Source organism: Gopherus flavomarginatus, chromosome 1, assembly GCF_025201925.1.
Source record: "Gopherus flavomarginatus isolate rGopFla2 chromosome 1, rGopFla2.mat.asm, whole genome shotgun sequence".
Taxonomy (NCBI): domain Eukaryota; kingdom Metazoa; phylum Chordata; order Testudines; family Testudinidae; genus Gopherus; species Gopherus flavomarginatus.
In genome coordinates, this window is record NC_066617.1 from 88,902,715 (window position 1) to 88,925,629 (window position 22,915).

Genomic DNA, 22,915 nt, shown 5'->3' on the forward strand with positions numbered 1-22,915 from the left:
TAGACTCTGGTCTCCCTAAACTCTTCCCTGGGGACCCCCAAGACCCAGATTCCCTGAGTCTCACAACAAAAGGGAATAAACCATTTCCTTCCCCCCTCCTTTCTTCCTCCCAGCTCTTTCCCGCCCTGGGTGCACTAGGAGACCACCGTGATTCAACTCCTTGAATCACCCCTTCCCCCTCCCTTCTTCCCCGGAGAGAGATACAGAGATAAACGCAGAGAGCAGGTTTTTCTTCCCTCCTCCCTTTCCTTTCTCCCACCAATTCCCTGGTGAGTGCAGACTCCCTTCCCTGGAGTTTTACAAAAGATAACCAAAAAAATCAATTAGATTCTAAAAAAGAGGAAAACTTTAATAAATAAAGAAAAAACATAAAACTTGTCTCTGTAATCAAGATGGTAAATATGCAGGGTTTTTATAGCTTATAGACAATAGAAAGAAAGCTTTCTCCAGCAGAAATACAATTTAGAATACTTTCACCCAAATACACAGTAAAACTCTACCAGCCAGATACACAGTTGCAAATACAGAAAAACAATTAAAAAGACTAAACTGTCTTTCTACTTTTGTACTTACAAAATTGGAACAGAAGATTAGAGAGCCTGTAGGTATGTGTGGTCACTCTCAGAGTCTAGAGAGAACAAAGCAAAACCCTAAACCCACAAACAAAGGCTTCCCTCCACCTAGATTTGAAAGTATCTTGTTTCCTGATTGGTCCTCTGGTCAGGTGTTTGGGTCCCTGTTTGTTAACCCTTTACAGGTAAAAGAGACATTAACCCTTAACTATCTGTTTATGACAGCTATCCCTCCCCACATTGATGGACTGCAAGTCACTGAAAGGGCGAGTGACAAGGTGTGAGAGCAAGGGCTCATGGAGTATGTAGAAAAAGGCCAGATGATGGTCAAAGAGGGGGATCTCAGCAGGAGAGAGCTCAGAAAAAGAACAGTACAGGGTGAAGAGCAAGTCAAGCGAACGGCTCTGTTGGTACGTGGGAGATTGAACTAGGGCTGTAGGTGGAATTAAGAGGTGATGATGAGGAAAACATGCAGCTAGGGTTCCTGCAGATGGGAGTTGAAGTCACCAAGAATGAGTGTGGGAGATTGTCAGGAGAGGAAGAGAGAGAGATCCAGGAGTTGAGATCAGAGAGGAAGGCTGATGAGAGGAGTTAGGTGGCCAGTAGATCATAGCAGCATGGAGTGGGAAAGGAGAGAAGAGTCAGGTGCAGTGCTGTTCAGAAGAGAAAGATTGGGAAGAGGGAGGTGGGAGAGATAGACAGTGGCAGGAATGGGAGAGGAGAAGCCCAACACCCTCCCCATGGTCTGATCTGGGGTGGGGAGTGAGAGAGAAGGAGAGGCCTCCCTAAGAGAGGGCAGCTGTAGAGGCAGTGTCAGATGAAGGGATCCAGATCTCTGTGAGAGCCAGGAGCTGGAGGGAGCAAGGTAGGAAGAGGCTGTGGATGGCTGTGATTTTTTTTTTTTTTAAGAGATGGAGTGGGATCTGGAAGACACAGCAAGAGAAGAGGGGAGAAAGGAAGGGGGATGATAGAATCACAGAAATATATGGGAGGAGGCATCTCAAGAGATCATCTAGTCCCTCCACCCCATGCTTAGGCAGGCTTAAATATACAAACAGATACCAATATGCATATCTGCTGTGCCTATAGCCATTTGCAATCGATTGCTTTTTACTAAGATAGTGAGCTCTTTGGGGCAGGGGCTGTGTTTTTGTTCTGTGTGCACACAGTGCCTAGCACAGTGGGGGTCCCAGGTCCCGTGATAACACTAAGTGGAAAAAGTAAATAACTGGAACCAGGATATCTTTTCAAAGCAGAAAATTATTTCCCAGCATTGCTTGACCTCATATTTAAAACAACTAATGATCTCTACTACATGTGCACAGACAGGCCTTGTGTAACATAATACATTTTACCATTGATTTTAGGGCAATCAACTGCACAGTTATGTATCTTCCTCTAATTGTCCGTAGTTCTGAGGGGAGGGCACAGAGAGGAAGGTTAGTGTTGGGCAAAGAATGTCGTTGGGTGGTACTTTCTTATACTACTGTTTCTGGAGCTGACATGGGCACTTCTGCTGCTAATGCTAAGTTGGGACTCTGCTAGAATCAGCAAGCAGCTCATTTTATGGAAAGTATCTTCATCATCAAATGGAATAGCAGCTGAATGTTTGGATTGCCGCACAGGGTGGCTCATTATCTGGAGGTAATAGCAGCAATAAAGCAAATACCCCAGATTCCAATCTCACTCAGATCCATGACTGCAACCATTGTCTTAAATTATTCATGCAAGATTTCTTGACAGTGAAAAGTTGAGTGAGGTCAGTGTTACGCATAACACACACTTGCTTCCAAGTCTTGTCTAAATCCAGCTAAGTAAAAATCTTCCACTTCGTCAGCTCATTCCAAAGATACAATCAGAATGAAGTTTATGTGCTAAAGAATTCAACATAAAAAAAAAAAGTAACGAAATACAATGTGACAAACATACTCACACACAGTGTGTTTTTATTTACCAGCATCTAGCTGCATACCCAGCATATGCACACACTAATAATATTCTGGTGCAGAAAGCAGTAGTCAGTGAATCATAATTTACAATCGCAGTGTTCTTCATTCTGATCAAAGGATGGTGCTGGAACACTTCTGTAATTTGAAACCTTAAAATGACAAGAAGTTACTGCTGAACAATTCTCTGTATTCATCCATCTGTTAGAATGAAAACAAACAAAATGAGGGGAAAATTCAAACGTCAACCAAACCAATATTCACATCAAAACTGTTTTTACATTTGCTCCCAGGGGAAAAAACCTCCGCTCTCTATAGGGGTGAACTCCAGATACTAGCAGCCATCAGAGTGGACAGACAGCTCCCATCGATGACTTTAGGCCTTTCTACAGTACAATCCCAGCTACATTAGGGAACCCACAACTTAGTTGTGTCCTAACCATATCATAAAGTGGTTAAGTTTTTCCTGCATAGACAAAACCAAATCAAATTATGACCACATTAAAAGAACTATGCTAACAAGTTTCCCTTCCCTTGGTTAGTATATAATTTTGTCTGGTACGCACAGGAAAACTCAAACCATGTTATAACACGGTGAGTGTGCAGCCATGTTTTAACAGAGTTCCCTAAAATGGTTGGAATTCTAGCGCAAAGGCATGGACAGACACAGATCCTCTTAGCACTAGTCATCCAATAATCTCAACCCACTTTACAGAACTGGGAAAGTGTTATATAATCCCTAATTTGCTGCTGAGGAAAGAGGAGCACCAAAGGGCCGAGTGATTTGATGGAAGCCACTCAAGACGCCAGTTGCAGACCTGCCACTAGAACTCTCGTGTCCCAGCTCCCAGACCATGCTCAGAACACTAGAGAGATTGCTGTCTCCTGATAAGGCCAATAGACAGTTCATAAATTGAGGAAGTGGAGGCACTGAAGCTGTCATTGGACCTGTTTTGTACTCCTCCAACTACACTAACACAACAGTTACTCCTTTACATACTGCACTCTCTCTAGCACTAACCCACCCTGATGGCTAGGTCAGCAGATGTGAATAAAAGCAAGTTTTCTCTCTGAAGTAATTAATCTGAAATTTAAACAGAAGGCAGAGCAAGTGCATGTGGTTGCTCTTCTGATATCATGGTGAACAGTTGCCTAACTCAGCAGGAGCAGACATTAGCACAAAAGCAACCTTCTTTGCCGTCTGATATTGAAAGAAAACCATTTGGCTAGTGCTTGTAGCCAAGGCTGATACTCTCCTTACTGCTCATCTTTCAGAGTCTGGTCTAATATATCTTTCATATTTCTGGAAGGGACACAGCCAGTGACAAACAAACAAGGAAACCTGAAGGTGAAGAAAAGCTAAGGTTAATCTGTGCATTTCTGGCTACAGATATGACAATGGTGTTTCAGAAATGGCTAATGAATTTGCATTTTTATTTTCCCTGACACTATGATGGTGGGTTTTTAGGCTCAGCATTTCAGAGCAGCATCCAAAATGTTTGAGGAGTATGCGAACTCAACCTTTTTAGCTCTGCCTGTCATTAATTATTAGGACTTCACTACAGGCTCATGCAGATGAGAAAGCTGCACTGAAAGGGCCCTGTATTAAAACAATTCTATCTTGAATAATAGCAAAAGAAGCATAAAAATCACCAGCCACGTCAATGGCTGTTTATAGAAACGTTTCCCTGTTTCAAGCTTGCTCCATTGTAAAAGCGCTTCTCTTAACTTTATTTAATCTTTTCATGCTGGGGGTCTGTTTCCAAGTACAACATCCATTGCCAATACTAGATGCAACAAATACTCAGGAGCCAAAAGTAGATGTTTTTAAATTAAAATGTTGGGGGAAAAAACATTCTTGGAATAGTCTTGAGTTTTATATTTTAAGTAATTCAAAAATTTAGTACGAGGTGTAAAACTGAGTCAGAGTGAAGTAAAACTGAGAACGATGTTTCAGCTACACCAGAGCAGACAAAAACATAAACCAAGTCCTAAAATGAAGCTAGGAGAATCAACACACACATGCATTTAGATTCCAAATATCTTCAGAACTATAAAAATAGTCTTTGTGTAATCATTTTAATCTGTTAGACAGATACACGTACAACTCAGACTGGAGGAAGCGCGGGCTTACGGTTAAAGGAGTAGATTGGGAAATTTGGATTTAATTTCCACCTCTGGAGATTCCTTCTGTGAACTTGGCCAAGTCCCTTTTGCTCTGTGTGTCTGGCTCCCCATCTGTAAAACAGGGATAACAACAGTTCCCTACCTCACAGGGATTTGGTGAGGATAAATCCCCTAATGTATATGAGGCTTTCAGAGCCTACAGTGATGGAAGCCATGTAAGAATCTAGATACATAAATAGGAATTAAGGCTGAATTTCTTTTTTAAACCAATAAAACAAATAGTTAATGAAAGAGAACAGTGATCTGAGACTTTGTTTGCCAAGTCTTGGAATAGCTATTTATGGTTGACTGAAAAAGAAATGAAGTTTACAGGAATAATGTAAGTTCACATTCAACTTTACTTACCACAGAGCAGTTTTACCTTATAAGAAACAGCTGTGCACCAGAGAGAGGGGTAGTCCCCAGAAAGGCTTTTAAAGGGGAGAATCCTTTGTCAGAGAACCATGGACCCCAAGAAAACAAAAATTAACTTCTGAAAAATTGCTCCTGCTCCCTCTTCTTCCTTGATATGGAAATCTCAGACTGGAGGTCTCAGACTCATCGACTTTAAGGTCAGACGGAACCATCATGATCATCTAGTCTGACCACCTGCACATTGCAGGCCACAGAACCTCACCCACCCACTCCTGTATTAGAGAAAGGTGAAAACTCCCCCAGTGTCTCTGCCAAGCTGACCTGGGGGAAAATCCCTTCCTAATCCCCAAATATGGCAATCAGTTAGACCCTGAGCATGGGGGAAGACCCACCAGCCAGACACCTGGGAAAGAATTCTCTGTAGTAACTCAGAGCCCTCTCCATCTAGTGTCCCTTCACCAACCTCTGGAGATATTTGGAGATATTTTCTACTAGCAGTCACAGATTGCCTACAATGGTATGTAGCCAGTCTCCTCATACATCCCCTCCAGAAATGTACCAAGCTTAGTTTTGAAGCCAGTTAGGTTCCCCCACCCCCCGCTCTCTTCCTTTTCATGGTCTCATGTTATCTGGTACCATAATGTAACTGCATATGAGCTCATACAAGGACCTTGTAGGTCTAAAATGTTGTATAATTGGGCAAAAGCACATCAAAACCAATGAGGAGTCCAGTGGTACCTTAAAGACTGAGATTTTTTGGGCATAAGCTTTCATGGGTAAAAAACCCACTTCTTCAGTTGCACTGACTAACACAGCTACCCCTGTGATATAAAGCACATCAGTGGATTTAGGGCTTGATCCACACCTCATTAAAGTCAAACCCCCAGAAACATTAAAGTGATTGGGCCAGTAAATTCTTTCATTAGGGCAGATATGAAAAAAAGCAAACAGTTGTATCAACAACAATTTACATAGCTGGGATTTTTTTCTGTGTTGCAATTATTTTTTGTGTCTGAGTAAAAGATTTCCCTGTACTCACCCCTGAGCTGAGGTGGTAATTCCTTGTTTGTGACATCAAAGATTGTGCAAACATTTGTCACAAGTTTAGCTCCTGTCTCATGACTGCTGAAGGGCGTGTGATCGTTGTCAATTGGCGGCACAAGACTACAGCGGCTAAGCCTACACACTAACACATGTATGCAGGCATAGAGGTTTAATGGGCTACCCCTAATTTGAACATGGGTATTTGTATGTGTAACTCTTCTGCCAGGTGGAGCCAGCAGCAACAAGGGCCGGGTTCAGTATCTAGGGGTTCCTTTCCAACAATACAACACAAAACCGGCTTGAGTCCCCACCCGGTGACCTGGAACAATTACACACCACCCCCTGGGTGCCTCTAAGAGGCAATACTTTCCCTTTCGCAAGCACAGGGTCTGTGTAGCAAAACCTTTTAATAAAAGGAGGGAAGTAACTCAGCATTAATTTGGGAAAACACCACAAACAGGGTTCATAAACACAAACCATGAGCAAAAGACTCACCACCAAGTAAGTTGGGCAGTGTCCTTTTCCCTTCAGGGTCTTAAGTCCAGCAACCCAAAAGTGCCTTTAATGTGCCTGCCCCTTCTCAGTACTCCACTCACAGTTGCTGTCCTTGGCCAGTGCAGCACCAGCGGTTCATCTGCAGAGTTCACCTCCCACTCTGTGTGAAAGGGGGAGAGTAAGGAGGCACCTTACACGCTGCACTGCTCCGGCACTCGCTTGTCACCCCAACAGCCGATTGCCATGCCTCTGCAGGGCTCTGCTCTGGCCCTCTCTACCAGCCTCCCTGCTGGCTATCCCTCTCTGCCAGCTGCCTGGCTGGCCACTTACCAAGATGTCTTCAGTGCCCCCCACACATACTTAACATAGCTCTCAGTGATTTCAGCTGTTAGTGGGGAACCTAACCACTGATGCACATTGTGCAGTCTCTTCCAATAAAAGCATTGTTCCAAAGTAGGTCTAATACTTAGATCTAGGTATGAGTGATCAGCTCTATAACCTGTAACAAGGCTCTCAGTTGAGTCTAAATGGGAGAGCAGAATGATCCAATAGTATCAACCACCCTTATACAGAGCTCACACCAGTCTCAGCTCATTGGGCTTTGGAACCCATGTCCCCTATCTAGCGAGTGCCGTTCAATTGAGGGTGAGTCCCTCCATTGGGATATGCCAGGTACAGTTCTGCTGCCCACAGTTCACACAACAAGGATAACAACCCTTTATTACTCCTGCCCCAATAACAAGGAGACGGGGTATCCAACACCAGCCAGAAGTGATCATATGGGCAAGCAGTCCCATCATGCTGAGCACCTAGGCAGGGTGGATGTGTCCATGCAAATGAGATCAGCTTCTGAAGTCTTTTCCCACAGCTCACAACTAGATGTCAGGGGACAGCTCATCCAGACTCTGCTTACATTTGTTTTATAATTTGCAAACATTTGAAAGGAAAGCTAAACTCTTAGGGAGCATGGATCTACATATTGCAAGAACTACAGCTGAGTTTCCTACATAGCCCATGATAGCCTATCTAAAGGCAGAGGCGTTCAAACCTCCAAGGTGCTGTGAATGCTCTTTTTCCATTGGAAGGAAAATATTTCTGAGCTGCTTTAGGGGAAGAGAGAGGTGATTAATCCATGTCATGGTGTATATATTGTAGAGATGGCAATTTTGTTAGATGTGATGAGGAGGCGTGTAACATAAATGTTTAAGTAGCTGGATGGAATCAGGCCCAAGGAAAGGAAGAGTTTGAATATTCAATGAAATGCCTGTCTGACTATGAGCAAAGAGCAATGTCAGCCTATATATGTGAAACCATGTAAATGACCGCTGCCTGCTATGCTGACCAATATTGTTTCATTGTTTATTTGTACTCCTTGTCTGTCTAGATCCATACATTGCCTCTCATGTTATACTGAAACCGTAAGCTCTTTGGGGAGGGACTGTATTTTGTTATGTACACAGTGCCTTGTGTAGCCCACACACCTCCTGGGTGTGGTGTTCTGTCCCATCTAATGGTACTGAGACCACTTAGAGAGAGATTATGAGTCTGCTTTACAGCCTTAGCTAACAGCAAGTTGTTGGTTCGATCCCGCCCACCCACAACCGGGGTCTGTCGGCATTACAGTAGCACAGTGGGGTCCTGGTTCATAACTATGGCCCCAAGGCATTATAATACAAATAGAAAACAATAATACACTCAGTGCATCCAGATCACTAACCTTGTTAGCATGTGGTTTTGTATTCACAGAACATCATCAAGAAAGTGATTGGACAGAAGTTTGTGTACAAGTTTGTCTCCTTTCCTGAGATTTTGAAAATGGATCCTCATGCTGTGGAAATCAGCAGAGAGAGCCTCTTGCTGCAGGACAGCGAGTGTAAGATGCTTTCCGAGGGGAGAGACCAGCACAAGCACAATGTGTCGGCTCTGAAAAGCACAAGCCGTAATGAATATATCCATTCTGGGCTGTACTCTTCTTTCACCATCAACTCCCTGCAGAACCAGCCAGACACTCACAAGCCAATCAAAACAGAAAAACTGGAGGAGAAGTCGGAAGGAAACACACCGGTGGAAGAAGTCAGGACTGTTATAAGATTTGTGACAAACAAAACAGACAAGCAAGTGATGAGGCCTATTGTGTCCTTGCCATCGACGTCTGAAGCAGCAGCTGGCTCTGCTTTTCTCGCCTCTTCAGTGTCAGCTAAAATATCTTCTTTAATGTTGCCTACCACAGCCAGCATTTCATCTAATACTTCGCCGTCTTCATCACGGTCTCCATCTCTGTCTCCTCACTCACCCCTTCCTTCAGATCACAGAAGCCTCTTTCTTGAGTCCAGTTGCCATGACTCAGATTCTCTTGAGCCTCTGAACCTTTCCTCAGGTTCCAAGACGAAATTTCCATCTCTTCCCCCAAAGGCTAAAAAACCCAAAGGCTTGGAAATCTCAGCACCGCCCATGGTTCTTTCCAGCACCGATATCGGTTCCATCGCCCTCAACAGCCCAGCACTTCCTTCGGGATCCCTGACTCCAGCGTTCTTTACTGCACAGGTAAGATATGTCTATTTAATATACTCTTGTTTTGGACAAATAGGTTCTAATCTGGTCAAGACTAAATGAAGGATCAGTTTTATGTGCCCATGACTTTCACATTGAAAAGAGTCCATGGGGAGGGAAAAAAAGTGTAGGAGATGCCTATATAAAAAGTAGAAAGTACAGTCCTTTCTTGCACACACGCCCAGCGCTCTCATAGTGATGTGGAGAAAAGTAATTACAGTTCATAGAGTGCGTGGAAGGATAACAAGACATTCACTTGGGGCAGCTGTTAACATCAATCAGCTATCGTTTAAAAGCAGTTTCAAGGTATGCCGAACAAGGAGGAAAAGGCCAAGAAACAAATACATGTAGTTACTCGGTCAAAATGTGAACATGTATGTCATGGGATGCTTGGCTGATTTTTTAGTACCACTTGCTGCACCCATTCATAAAGTGTGACATTTTCATTAGCCTTCAAAGCAGATCAAATTAATTGGTTTCTAAGAAAGGGCTCTTAAGCCAATTTCAATTTCAAAAGGCCTTACAGGTTCATAAACCATTTGCTGCAGTCTCCTTTCTGCATGAGCCTAAGAAATACCCATTTGTTTCTGTTCACTGTAAAGTGGATGTTAACTAATTACACAATTGTAGGAGTGTCAGTGTTGAACAATAGTTGTCCTGAAGGTGGAGTTCACTAAAAATAATGTCATGGACAAAACCTAGTAATTCAAAGGACAAGAGGAAAGTCAGCAAGAAGCAGATGATTTAGTGCTTGCATCATGCTAGGTTATTTGTGTCTGACTGCACCACAGTAAAATTAGAGAGGAAATTCATTCGTAAAAATATTCACAAATGGAGACTATAGGCATAAAAGTTCATGCAATCAATATTAAGTGACATTTATTGAATATATAACAAAAAATATGGGAGGGTGGCTAACTCACTCACAAAAGCAAGGAAATCTAGGGTTAAGATTTAAGCCTTATCCTGAATTCACCAGATATTATGCCTTCCTTTTATTAGAGCCCTGCAGTACTTGGGCACAAGGGAATGATTTAAGGTTGGGTCTCAAATGAAAATTAGCTTGTTTGTCTCTACCTGTCATTTGTGCACATCATAAAAACTCCAAGCGTAAACTACAGTTAGCAGAAAGAACTGAGGTGTGACAAGCCAGAACTGAGATGCATTGACTAGCATGGAGAGTATCTAGCTGTGATAATAATCACGGTAAATGTTTTACCTTCAGGGCACAAAAATTGACAAATAAATCATACCAGGCCCAGAATGGGACAGACTGAAAGCAAGGTCCATTGCAAGTCTACTTTCATCTAGTACCATACCCAGAATCAGTAGAGCCATTTTGATTTGTTTCCTTGTTGGTCCAGTCATTCACCATTTCTTTGGATACTTCGCTTCCTTGTTAGCTATAAAATAGTGTATTACGCCCAAGATTTTCAAAAAGGAAAAATTAGAAAGAGCCTGGTTTGTTTTGTAGTTGACTATGGGCCTCTTCTTGATTGATACTGACTGTAGTCCATTACCAAATACATCAGTGATTCAGTTCTCCATCTATTTATTCCACCGTTCAGCCCATCTTTCTTAACAGCATGTCCTATCACATAAGAGACTGAATGCATCTGTGCGAGACATGCTGTGCTCTTTGGGGCTATTTGCTCTTCAGACATTTGGCAGCATCACTGGAGCACGGTAGCTGTTTCCTGCGTATTAACAATCGATTTTAGGCTTGTTTAAAAAGCATCCTACATCTTTAAGAAGTTTGACATAATTGAGCACATAATAAAATACAAAATACATCAACCATATTTAGGTACCAGTAAAGTTATAATAGAAAGTAATACGATCTAGAGTTTAGGTTGACACGCTGCAATTCATCTCATTTTACTTGGGAATGGCAAGTGCTACACATCCAACTACATTTTATTTACCAGATTCTGATCTCAGACACACACAGGGACTAGACGCAGTCAAGAACATATGCACTCTGTTCCGAACTCTAGAAGTCAAACAGGGCATTTGAATGGTTCAGCAAGAGCTCACAAAATGCAGCCACTCCCTCTGAGAAAATAATTCAAAATGGCTTCCAACAACTATTCTTGAGCACATAAATAAAAAGCTCAGCCAATCAGAGAACCATAACAAAGATCTTATGATTTTTGTAACCAAACAGGACCAACTCAACTTCAAAAAGAAAAAAGTGACATGAAGATATTGGGAAATTTTGCTCTTAAAGACAAAAAGGAATTGGTACAATTTTTTGATAGAGTTTGTTTTGGAATTTCATTTAATGAATTTCAAAACAGGAATGCTTAAATAACAACAAAATTTGAGTATCTTGCTCAGTTCCATCGCTTGTTCTGCAGATTATTTATCTTTTTGGTTTTGCTAGCACTGTTGCCTTTCTCTGGAAAATGGGGAAAGCTGATTTATGTCTGTTTTCTTGAGGCATCCGCTTCTACAATATACTGATTCCTAACGTATGAAATGAGTGGGTACACAACAGCCCTTCCCTTTGCATTTGTCATCTGCAGGGCTGGAGTCCTTTAGCACCATGGTTACAAACCTTATAGCATGTTAGCTAAAGGGGTAACTTCTATAGGGGTCATCTATTGTGATGTGACATGCACTGTGCTATAGGGTTATGCTAACTTTGCTCCTTTTTGGGGTGAAGGTGGGAGCTCTGCTCCTATGACTGAGATAAATCTAATCCATCTGTGTTAGTGTGGTTATTGCTGGCTTTGGTATAATAGCATCCCAGCAGGATTAAAATACAATACTGATTATATTGCCAGTGGGGGCATAACATGAGATGATATATCAATTTCCACATGTAATCTAAGGACAGGTGACTCTGTTCTGTTGTTTACATCTTAAATTCCTCCTCTGGTTTTGCTGCTGTCTGATAGCCTCAGTGATCTAAAGACTGGAATGCAGCCTGCACTTCTTGTGTTAAATATTAACCAAATTCGAGCCTTACTGTGGTTAGCTCCTGGCTCTAGCTGAAAGTGACAACTCTAGTGCTCTGATCTTTAGAGGGTGTGGACTTTACCTTAGTACTATTGTCAGGCACCTTAAAGTATTGATTGACCGGACTCAGTTTCAAATCTCTCTCTAAGTACTAGCCCTTCTTTAGGGACTGTACTTCAGAGAAATGGGGTCTCTCTGCATCCATTATTAGGGATCAGACCTTGGGACACAATTCTGAATAAACCCCTCCTCCTGCCTTTTGCTCTTTATTTCTTCCCAAAGAACCTTTTTAAAAAGCTGTTGAGTCATTGGGTATTCATAGTCATCTGGATCATGACAGCTGCTAATATACTCTTTTCTCTGGGAAGAAGTAAAAGCAGATGGGGGGTTCATTCAGAACAGTGTCCCAAGACCTCACAGCTAGCTCAGCCTGCGTGATACTGTGTACTTTGCTGAACTGTATTGGTTCTGGCTGCAGAGAGAGCTGGTTTCAAGTCAATGGCCTTTAACTTACAGAACCCTAAGAATATAGATCTCTGACCATTTATCTAGTTCAGTGACATCGTTTGCCATATCTCATGAATCCCCACGGATACACTCCAGGAGGATGGGCTATCAGATAGTAACACGGCCTGGGAACAGCACCACTCATGCCGGCGTCCGAAACAACCCAACGTGTACATGATTATTAGCTGTTCTTATAAAGGGAGAAATGTTTAGTTTGTGAGTGGACAGAGTTACTTTTAAGGGGCAAACCCTGCTGCCCCTTCCCCATAGACATAAAGGGCCATGGGCATGGTGGGGCTGGTGTGGTGTTGCATGGGGAGATGAGAGTGCAGCATTTGGGGGGCATGTTTGGTGAGCCCAGACCACTTACATTCTGCACAGCCTACTTCCACAAGGGCTTTCTCTGTGCTTCCGGGGAGGAGGGGAGAAGATCGGCTTGGGGGAGGGGAGGGAGTTGGCAAATACGTGGCTTTGAGGGAAACCATAGTGGCTTTGGAGGCTACTGCATCCTTGAGAGAAGGCGCATCCGTATACGTTTCGGTCTTGTCAACACTGTTGGATCCGTGCTAGTAGCAACAGCACCTAGCAACTTGCTATTAGTAAGATCCAGTGTGGCTTACTCCATTTCTTTAACATGCTCTCCTGTTACCAGTCCTAGGGTTTCTTGCCTGCTCTTTTCCTCTAGCACCTTTCTATCCAAATCACTCCATCCTTTCTCTCTTTTTCTCCCACACTGTTCTCAATATTTCACTCTTATCTGCTTCCCTCCCTCATAGGACATGATTGCTCTGGTATCCCCATCTTCAAAAAAAGAATATTGTCTCCACTTGTCTATCCAGCGGCCACCCTCAACTCCCTTCTTCTCTTCACCCCTAAAGGTATTGGTCACTTGCAATCCTGTCCTCCACGTTCCTCTGCTTTGCTCCACTGAAACTACGCTTCCCAGAGCCAGATCTCCCTCTCCTACTGCATATTCCTGCTCCTTGACTTCCCTACTGCGTTGGAGGCCATCAATCAGACTCTCCTCTAAATCTTGCCCACTCTTGCTTTCATCATGAAGTTCTTGCATGGTTCTCTGCCTGCATTTCTGGCCATTCCTTTATCATCTCTTTTAGTGGGTCATTGTCCCCTCTACACCCACTGTTAATGGGTTCTGCAGGGCTCCATCCTTTGTCCCATCTCTTTTTGCTTTACACCTTTTCCCTTCAGTGGTCTCATCTGCTCACATAGCATAAGCTACCATTTTTACATCTACAATGACTGGTAACTCTACCTTCCAACTCCTTACCCACCTATCTGCCTCCCTCCCACCAATCCTGCACATGAGCCTCCTCTCTGACATCTCCTCCTGGATGTCTTGACACAAGCTTAAATGTAACATGGCCAGAATTGAACTTCTATCTCCATCCCTCATCGTCTTCCCACTCCCTCATCTGCTTTGTCCTTCTTGACATCACTATTGAGATTCTCACTGGCATGCAGGCACCATAATTGGGGGTCATCTTTGACTCTTCCCATTTCCTGGCCTGGTCCAAATCCTGCTGCTCCTTCCTCCGTAACATTTCCAAAACCTGACCTCTCCTTTGTTCACACTGTTGCAGTTCTTACTCAGGCCCCCCTCTTTACATCACGACACAAGCACTATACTCTCCTCCAGCTTTGGCCTTCCCAACACCCCTCTCCAATTCAGACACACACAGCTGCTAAGCTCACCTCTGTGTTGATTCCCATTTTTACATTGCATCCAGTGTCAGGCATCTTGCCATCCATCTCCTTTCAAGCCCCTTCACAAGTTTGCCACTCCCATCTCATCCGCTTTTCTCTCTGATGTAGCCCCCTTGCACTGCCAGTGACACTGGCCTTCAACTTCCATTTGTCCATATCTCCCACAAACATCTCTGTGCTTTCCACCATGCTAACCCTTATGCATGGAGCACCTGCTCGGCGTGAGCTGTAAGGCCACTACCTGCTCCTTCTAAGTCTTTCCACAAGCTCCACTTCATGTGAGGAATCAGCCACTGAATAGAGATTAGACTTTTTGGTTTTTTAAAGAACTACCTTTCCAATAGGTTGGGGCTTTCAGGTAGTGTGCATTGCTAGCCTAGGTTACTGTGTGATCTTATTGCGGTTATCTCCTGCCCCACTCTTCCCTTCCCAGCTACTGTTTGCTACACTAACCTTTAGGCTCTTGTTTTGAATTTGATTGCAGGTATGTCAGGGCAGGTGTGAGTCTTCCTGTGGATTTGTACAGCAGCCAGTGCAATGGAGCTCTAATCCTCACAGACCCCTTAGGCATCACCACAATAGGAATAGTACATCATTCAGATTTTAAAATTCCTTGACTTTTGGTCTCTCTCTGTCTAGGGTCTTTTACTGTGCCATTAACTGTGGTGTCTGAGCAACATAATGTGTGCATGCGCGCACGCAAAGACAGATGTGACAGTAAACAGTTTGAACAAACTCAAATGAGACCCTTTAGGGGGCAAAGTTTATACCCTTGGTCACAGCGGATGTGAAAAGAGAGCAGGACCTCAGCCACAACAGTATGAGACACATGGGATTATGTGAGTTGACTGAGTGGGGGACATTAATTCCCCACAAGGAGTCATGAGATTCTTCTCCTTCCCACAAAGGTTTTATATGTTGTAAATACAGCCAGTCCCCGTTCCCCCCCATTCAGCTAAACATTTCCCTGTTCAGCAAAGTGCAGGCTCAATTTTAAGCATGTGCTCATGTTCTATTGAAGTCAATGAGATTAAGCAAGTGCTTAAATCCTTTCTTGAAAAGGGGTAATTTGCTAATTTGGGGCCTGGATGTGAGAAAGATTAGCTGTGGTATTTCAAACCCTTGAGTTCAAAGCTTAGTACAGCACTTGTGTCATTTTCTTATCTGGAATTATAGACGTTATTTTGGATACAGAATGGCAAGTATGATTTTAGACTCTTTTTCTTTAAAGGCAGAAATCTGCTTGCCAGTTGCATTTTTACTGTGTTCAGCCTGCAATTCCACTTTGAAAACATTATGAGAAGACTCTCAGCTCTGTACCCGAGTCATGACCTGCAAATAGCAATCTGTGAGCACAGAAAATCCATGGATTCTTAGTTCTATGGATTTAGACTCTTAGCATAGAATTAGTTGCATTCTCTGGCACCTTAGCTGTCACTCTGGTTGTAAACTCACCCTTCACTGCAGAAACCAATACAATGCCACTTTGTTAAGCCTTCTTTCAACCACAGTGAAAGAGAAGCATCAGCTAGCGGAGTGAGCTTCAAAGCCGAGCTTTTGACTCCAAACATTATTGGGTTAATTGTCCAGAAGATGTAGCCAGTGCGAGTAATTGCTAGTGTACAAAAAACCAAACATTATTGTGAAAGAGATTAGATTTTTACTTTGCTAGGCAGTGTCTAAAATGAGGCATGCATGGTATTGTAACACTGTGATACAGATATGCATCAAATCATGTGGCTCTGTTTTTAATCTTCTTAAGCAAACCTGAATGGCAATAAAATCACTCTGAAAAAGAGATCATTTTATAGCATGGGATATTAAATTACTGTTCTGAAAGGGTCAGTAGATTAGTGGGGGGGAAACCTCAGAACGTTGCAAACTGTCGATGGAGTGTAATGGTCCAACCCATATTGTCTTCTGCCTCAAGGCACACAGTTGGTATTTTTGTCTTGCAGACCCCAAATGGATTACTGTTGACCCCAAGTCCACTGCTGTCTAGCATTCACTTTTGGAGCAGCCTTAGTCCTGTAGCTCCTTTGAGTCCTGCCAGGCTGCAAGGACCAAACACCTTGTTCCAGGTAGGTTTTTGTTGTGGACACATTTCATTTCTAAAGGTGGCTTTCTTTGGTGCACGTACTGAAAAAACATCAGGGTAACGTCCTGCACGTTGGTTTTGAATTTTCCAAGTAGTTTAACTAAATATTGACATTAGCAGGCATTCTTTAAAAGGGACATGCAGAGTTAGATTCACTGTAACACTATCAGAATCTCCGGGGCAACATCCCTTATGGAATATGAACATAGCAGATATTTTATGGAAAAAGAAAAGCTGAAGGCCCTAGCTGAGAACAGTTGAGCCGTCAGAGCCTCTGAAGGAGACTGCAGAGCAAAGAGACTGCCTTGCAGCTGGTGAAGGTGGGAGGAAAAGCAAAGGAAAAGGCTTTGGAAAAATCATGCAAACCAAAGCCTAGCCTTGTACAGAAGGCAGTAATTGATCCTTTTACCATGTGACGGTGCCTGTCACTGAGGATTTGTGGTTAATGCACGGGCCTTGCACTCAGGAGATCTGGGCTCAGTTCCCAGCTCTGCCACAGATTTCAGGTGTGTCCTTGGACAAGTCACTTAATCCCTCTTTGCCAGAGTTTCTCATCTGTGAAATGAGGATAACAGCACTTCTCTGCAGCATAGGATTTTGTGAGAATGAATGTTCGAGAGCAGTTTGGATTGCAGTGAAGAGCACCACATAAAACCCAATAAGGACATGAATAAATCACTGTGGAATACATGCTGTCCAAAGCCCCAGCGTCCATCCAGAAATTGGAAAGAGGGAGGAGCTATCAGCTCCTCCACACTCCAGCCAACTGGAGCTGTTGCCAATCAGCTGATTCAATAGGCCAGAGGACAAAACTACTTATCAGTTAATTGGCAGGAGGAAAGCTGGTGATCCATAGAGGAGCTAAAGAATGCAAGGAAAAGCCCTGGAATGAAATACCACAAGTGCTGGGGCAGACCAGCACTGACACAGTGTGTGGAAGATGGGAAACAAAGATGACCCAGCCCCTGAACTCCCAGAGACTGGCGGAAAGGGTTGGCCGTATCATACAGCAGAGTCACAAGGCCTGGGAGTGATATCACCACAAATACTCCAGCGCAACACTGGGGTTACAGCCATTCCTTTCACTTATAATGTGAGTTTATGTACAGCAGTCCTAGGGTTCTTTGTTTCACCTCATATAAACTCATTTATTCGTATTGTGCTATCATTTTGCACACATGACTGGAAACATCTAGACATTTAATCTGAGATGGAAGCATCCAAGACTTGTCCTGTAATGAGACTGCAAGTGCACCTAGCAACCTACAGTGAGAACTGGAAGTGAAAGTGGATTTGGATCTGTCGCATCTGATGGACCCAAAGGGCCTTATCTGAATAACATCTGGCTCAGAAAAAAGGCCAAGGTGACAAATCTGTAGTGCATAGAGTTTTAATTCACAAACCAAATAGGAAGTGGCAACAGCAGTTGAAATGGAGCTAACCCACCGAGTCTGAGTTTTCTTCGCAACAAAAACAGACTTCCCCAAGTGATCCTGTCTGGGCTATTTCCTGTCTCACGGCACCTGCGCATGTAAAACTCTCCCCAGACTAGGGATGCTGCTTGTGTGCCTGCAAGGGCAAACCCACCCTTCAGAATTGTAGCTAGCAAATCTAGGAGTCAAGGAAAAAAGAGCTGGCTGCATGCCCTAAGGAAAAGGTGGTCTAAGACTGACATGTTTCTGTGCCCATTGAGGGCTAATTGAACGTTCATTGCTTGCTTAAACAGGAAGCGGAAACCCTGAAAGTAGTGGGGGCTGAGAGTAATACTTCCTAAAGCTGATTGACTCTTTCGGAGCCCTTGACTTAAACGGAAGCAGGATCAGGCCCCAATTTCTTTTTTCCAGGTGTGTAGCATCTTCCATAGTTGAGAACAGGCAGGACTTGGCTAGAATTATTTATTGAATATTAATATTTTCGTAGCACCCAGAGGCCTCAATCAGGATGGGACTCAGATGTGTTGTGCAAACACAGAAGAAAAAAGTCTTTGCCCTAAAGAGCTAAGGGGATTTTTTGTTACTGAGGCTACTGTACACAGATGGATCTGGTAGTTCTTGCTAACAGCCCGTACTGGGTGATCTCATGCCTGCGGCAGCAAGCTTCCCAGCCTGGGTTGACAAACTTGGGCTTGTGGGGCTTTCAGTAGCATCCTAAAAACAGCTGTGTAGAGAGTGTTTTGAAGTGTGGCTTGGGCTGGAGCTTGAGCTCTGAAGCTGAGGGGGGAGAGTGGACTTTAAAGGGCTCCTACATACCCAGGTTGGGAGACATGCTGCTGAAAGCTGTGTAGACGTACTCCTTTAGAGCTAGACTGGTTTAGGTGGCAAGAGGATAGAGTGCTGACTACTCTCTGTTGGATGAAAGGAGAGAAAAGAGGAGGGTCTTAGCATTCTTGTTAGACCCCTGCTTCCACCGGTGTTATGTACCGTGCCTTTGGGACATGACTGTCATCATAGCAGAAGGCTGTTGGATACGGAGGCAGACAGTGGCACTCTATGTTGAGCGAGAGCAATCACTTCTAGTAATGTGAAGCACACGCCTCTTCCTGGATGAAGTGCTCTTTAGATTTCGTTCTGAAAGTAAGCGGCCATTAAGTGCCTCACTAGTACAACACAGCTAAAGCAACTCCCACATCCCAGTGTGTGGGGAGAGAATTGGGCCCTTTCAGCCTTGGAGAAAATGAAAAGTGCCACTGAAATCTGCAGTTAATTCTGCCTCATTCAATTTACCTCCATAATTTGGCCTAATTGGAAGATCTTTCTGTGGCAATAATACTAGAATGTAATTAAACTCACTTTAGATTTTCATCATTAGTTTGAAAGTTACCATATGATTGGGGCAATGAGAGACTTGGACATAACTGTGCTTTATCCTAAAATAAAGCCCCAGGGGAATGCAACCAAACTTCATTGAAATCTCAGCTGCCCCAATGATCCCAGTTAAACTATTTTATTCTCTTGGTTTTGATTATTTATTATCTGTATTACAGTAGCACTGAGAACTCAGTCAAGGATCGGGGCCCCCTTGTGCAACACACTGTACAAATAAGTGGAAAAAAAGACAGTCCTTGCCCCAGAGATCTCTCCATCTAAGTCTCCCATCTCATCCATAAAACACAACAGGTGGAAGAATTGGACAAAAGGGTAGGGGGATGAGGTTACAGTAAAATCAGCACATTTTGCATAATAATCAGTAATCTCAGCACCTCACCAGCCTAGTGAGACAGCCAATTATAATAATAAAAGAGGGATGGTTTGTAGTCTTAGAAACCACATGAAGGACATTTAGAGTTACATATCCCTCTTGAAGAACATACAGTATAAAAACAAGAAACTGGAGGGTTCCGTCCACCCCCGTAATTAGTTGAAATCAAATAGGTAAAAGATTTTCCAGGGGCATGGTGGTGATTCTTGTTGTGGCTGGCTGGCTGATATAAACATAAAGCCTACAGGAAACAAACCCGTACTGACTTTTGATACAGCCTTCACCATGGTGCACTGACCCTTGCTGCCCAGTGCTGATCACATGGATCGATGCTTTTCAAATTTCAAACTGAATGATAGAAAGTACTATCTTTAGCTAAAAGCTGGAGCTAGTAGAACACGGTGGCAATTAGGATTGCTCGCTCTCTGTCCTGTGGGGGGCGGGAATATTATAGTATATCTTTTTTACACACCCATTCACCCCGTTTTGTGTAGCTGTTCAGTTTTAACAAAGTGGCAGTTTTGGACTGGGTCATTCAGTATTTAGGGCCTAATTCTTTAAGGTGCAGCGACCTCAACGCCTATTGAAATCAACAAGTTTTGAGGGTGCTCAGCACTCCCATTTAAGTAACGCCTCATAGAATCAGGACCTAAGTCTGGCCATAAAATAGTCCAATATAATCTTTAGCACATTTTTAAAAACTAATTCTGAGTGTCTAATGTAGCAGGTTTATCCTACTTTCCTACCTAGCTCCCTGGCTAGTCTTAGATCTTAAATACCAGTCAATACACATTAAGTGCTAATAAGCTGCAATCAGGGTGCAAGGGTGTACAAAGAATATACTGGCGTGTTAATTTAGTTAATATTCTTTGCACAGCACTTTGAAAATGTGACATACTTAATACTTAGATCCCTTAGCCACATGACAAAGGGTCCCTTGTACATAGCTGACAGATTCTACTGAATACACACATACTTTTTTTGAAAATAATTTTGAAGGCTTATATATTTGCCTCCCCTCCCCCCACAGATGAAACTGTATCTTGAGTTTACAGTTTCATTTTTGCAAGAATCTTCATTGCATATCTCTTTCAGACACCTTACAAATGCAGAGGTGTTAAGATTACAGAACATTCTTCCTTTATGCATATCAACAAATCTTTCTTCATACTGCTCAATTTTGTGAGCTGATGACAGTTGTCTTGTAACATTAACTAGCTATATTTTCTTGTACATTTAAGAAAAAGAATATCATCCTTTCATTAATAAATTTTACTCATTATTATTTGAATCAAAGCTTGTCATTTAGGAGCCACAACCTTTGAAAGGAAAATCATCTGGGTTCAGTTACTGGGGCTGAGTGCATATGCAGTAATCCTTTGAGATAATGAATGAATTTTACCTTTTGTCCTCTTGCAGTTTCCAACTCTGCTAAATGGTCACATACCAGTACCAATCCCCAGTTTGGATGGGGCCTCTTCTCCAGTACTGCTTTCTCCAAATGCTCAGAAATCCTGATGACGTCTCATCACGTTAAGGACTCATTAACTGATTTAATACATTCATTCCCATGGGTTAGTTTTTCCTGTGTCATGAGAAGGACATTGTGAAACCCTCCATTTCTTTGGTTTGCACTTTTCATTACATGGATCTACTTTTATTATGTTAGCATTTTTAAACAGTGTTTTTATATATATAAAAATCTGTTTTGCATTAAGTGAACTATTATTGTGTTTCTCATAGCTCTCAAGTGTTGAACACTGTTGTTGATGAAGTACTTTTCTTAATGGATTTCAACAATGTATCTAATAAGGATGTGAAGCTTTTTTTATCCCTTTTTTCTGCATATTATGCATTGTGCTTGTGTAAAGTATAACCGGCTGTGCCTTCTTTTGCATAATATTATGCAAATGATTTATATATTTTCTAGTATTAAGATAAAGGTTGAAAGACATAACTAGTATTGAAGAGCCCTATGTGTTTTTTTTCCACAGATAGGCCATAATGATGCAGTGTATTCATGTAACTTTGTATTAAGTGCTTCCAAATTGTATAAAAGAATAACCGTATGATTTTTCTTTGCTAAACTGAAAGAACATAGTAAATGTTATGTCCAGGAAATGCATTTAAGAATAACTAAGCCATAGCTAGATAAATGCTGAAGCCCACTTTCCCCTCTGACGTAACTCCATTGACTTTCACAGAGTTACACCAGGGAGGGATTGGGCCCTGAACAGTCATAAAATGTTTTAATGGTATTTTGTAAATGTGTCTGCAGAGAAAGAAGACTCACTCAATACTTGTTATTTTCATAAATTGCTTATGAATTGTTGGAATAACAGCTGAAAAGACCCATCATGTACTTTCCACCCTCCTGGCTGATGTAGGATTGTTCCCTCTGTTGGTTTTCCAAGTGCTTTGTCCAGTTGTTTCAAATGCCTTTCACTGCTTCCCTTGGAAGAATATTGCAGCTACTTAGCTGTCAGAATATGAGGCTTTCCCCAGAGCTGCAGAATTTGTAGACCTTTAAATTAACACCTTGTGCTTGTAAAGAGCCCTACCGTATTCATGGGATTGTACATGTGGAAACATCAAGTATCTGAGAATTGTGGATTCATAAGTAATGCTGCATCGCTGTATACAACCCAAAGATTAATGTATTAAGCATGCACTCTAGCTTGAGGTGGTGGCGGCTCAGTCATCTCAAAGTGTCAGTTTAGAAATGCCTAGACTTCATGGCACCACAGATTCCAAACTTAGCAGGGCTGACACAAACCTTGTCTTTTAAGGTAGATAAATTGGGTTGTGTGCAGTATCCTATGTGGATCTCTCAGATGAAATCTTTAAAACACAACAAAATACCCAAATGAGGATCCTCTTTGGTCAATAAAGATCCCACTGCACTTTTTGTGTGAATAGTGGGTTTTGCCCATGTAACTGGCAAAACTCCTCTTTCTTGGATTGTATGAAGTGAGCTGTGTGCCAGTTGTCTGCCTGAATGCATTTCAGTGGTGATGCATGTGTTTAGTTGTAAAGTGGTTTGCAATCCTTCAAGATGAAAGGTGCTAAATAAACATTTTATTAGTAAAGTTCTGATATTTAAAGGCCATCTTTGGGGGCGAGGGAGGGTGATGAGAGCAAGCTTCTTCCTCAGGCTCCATGGTCTTGCAACCCAAAATGACTCCTGCATTTTACTGACCTGAAGAGCTCTGTGTGGCTCAAAAGCTTGTCTCTTGAACCAACAGAAGTTGATCCAATAAAATAATATTATCTCA

The 22,915-nt window shown here is 42.6% G+C and overlaps 1 protein-coding gene across 1 annotated transcript; it reads left to right on the forward strand.

Moving 5' to 3' along the window:
• Positions 1–868: 868 nt before the first annotated feature.
• On the forward strand, positions 869–22,915 carry ELK3 (ETS transcription factor ELK3). The gene is made up of 4 exons (XM_050935958.1): positions 869–982; positions 8,345–9,142; positions 16,303–16,425; positions 21,060–22,915. The coding sequence occupies exons 1-4, from the start codon at positions 869–871 to the stop codon at positions 21,156–21,158; spliced, it is 1,134 nt and encodes a 377-aa protein (XP_050791915.1). The 3' UTR covers positions 21,159–22,915.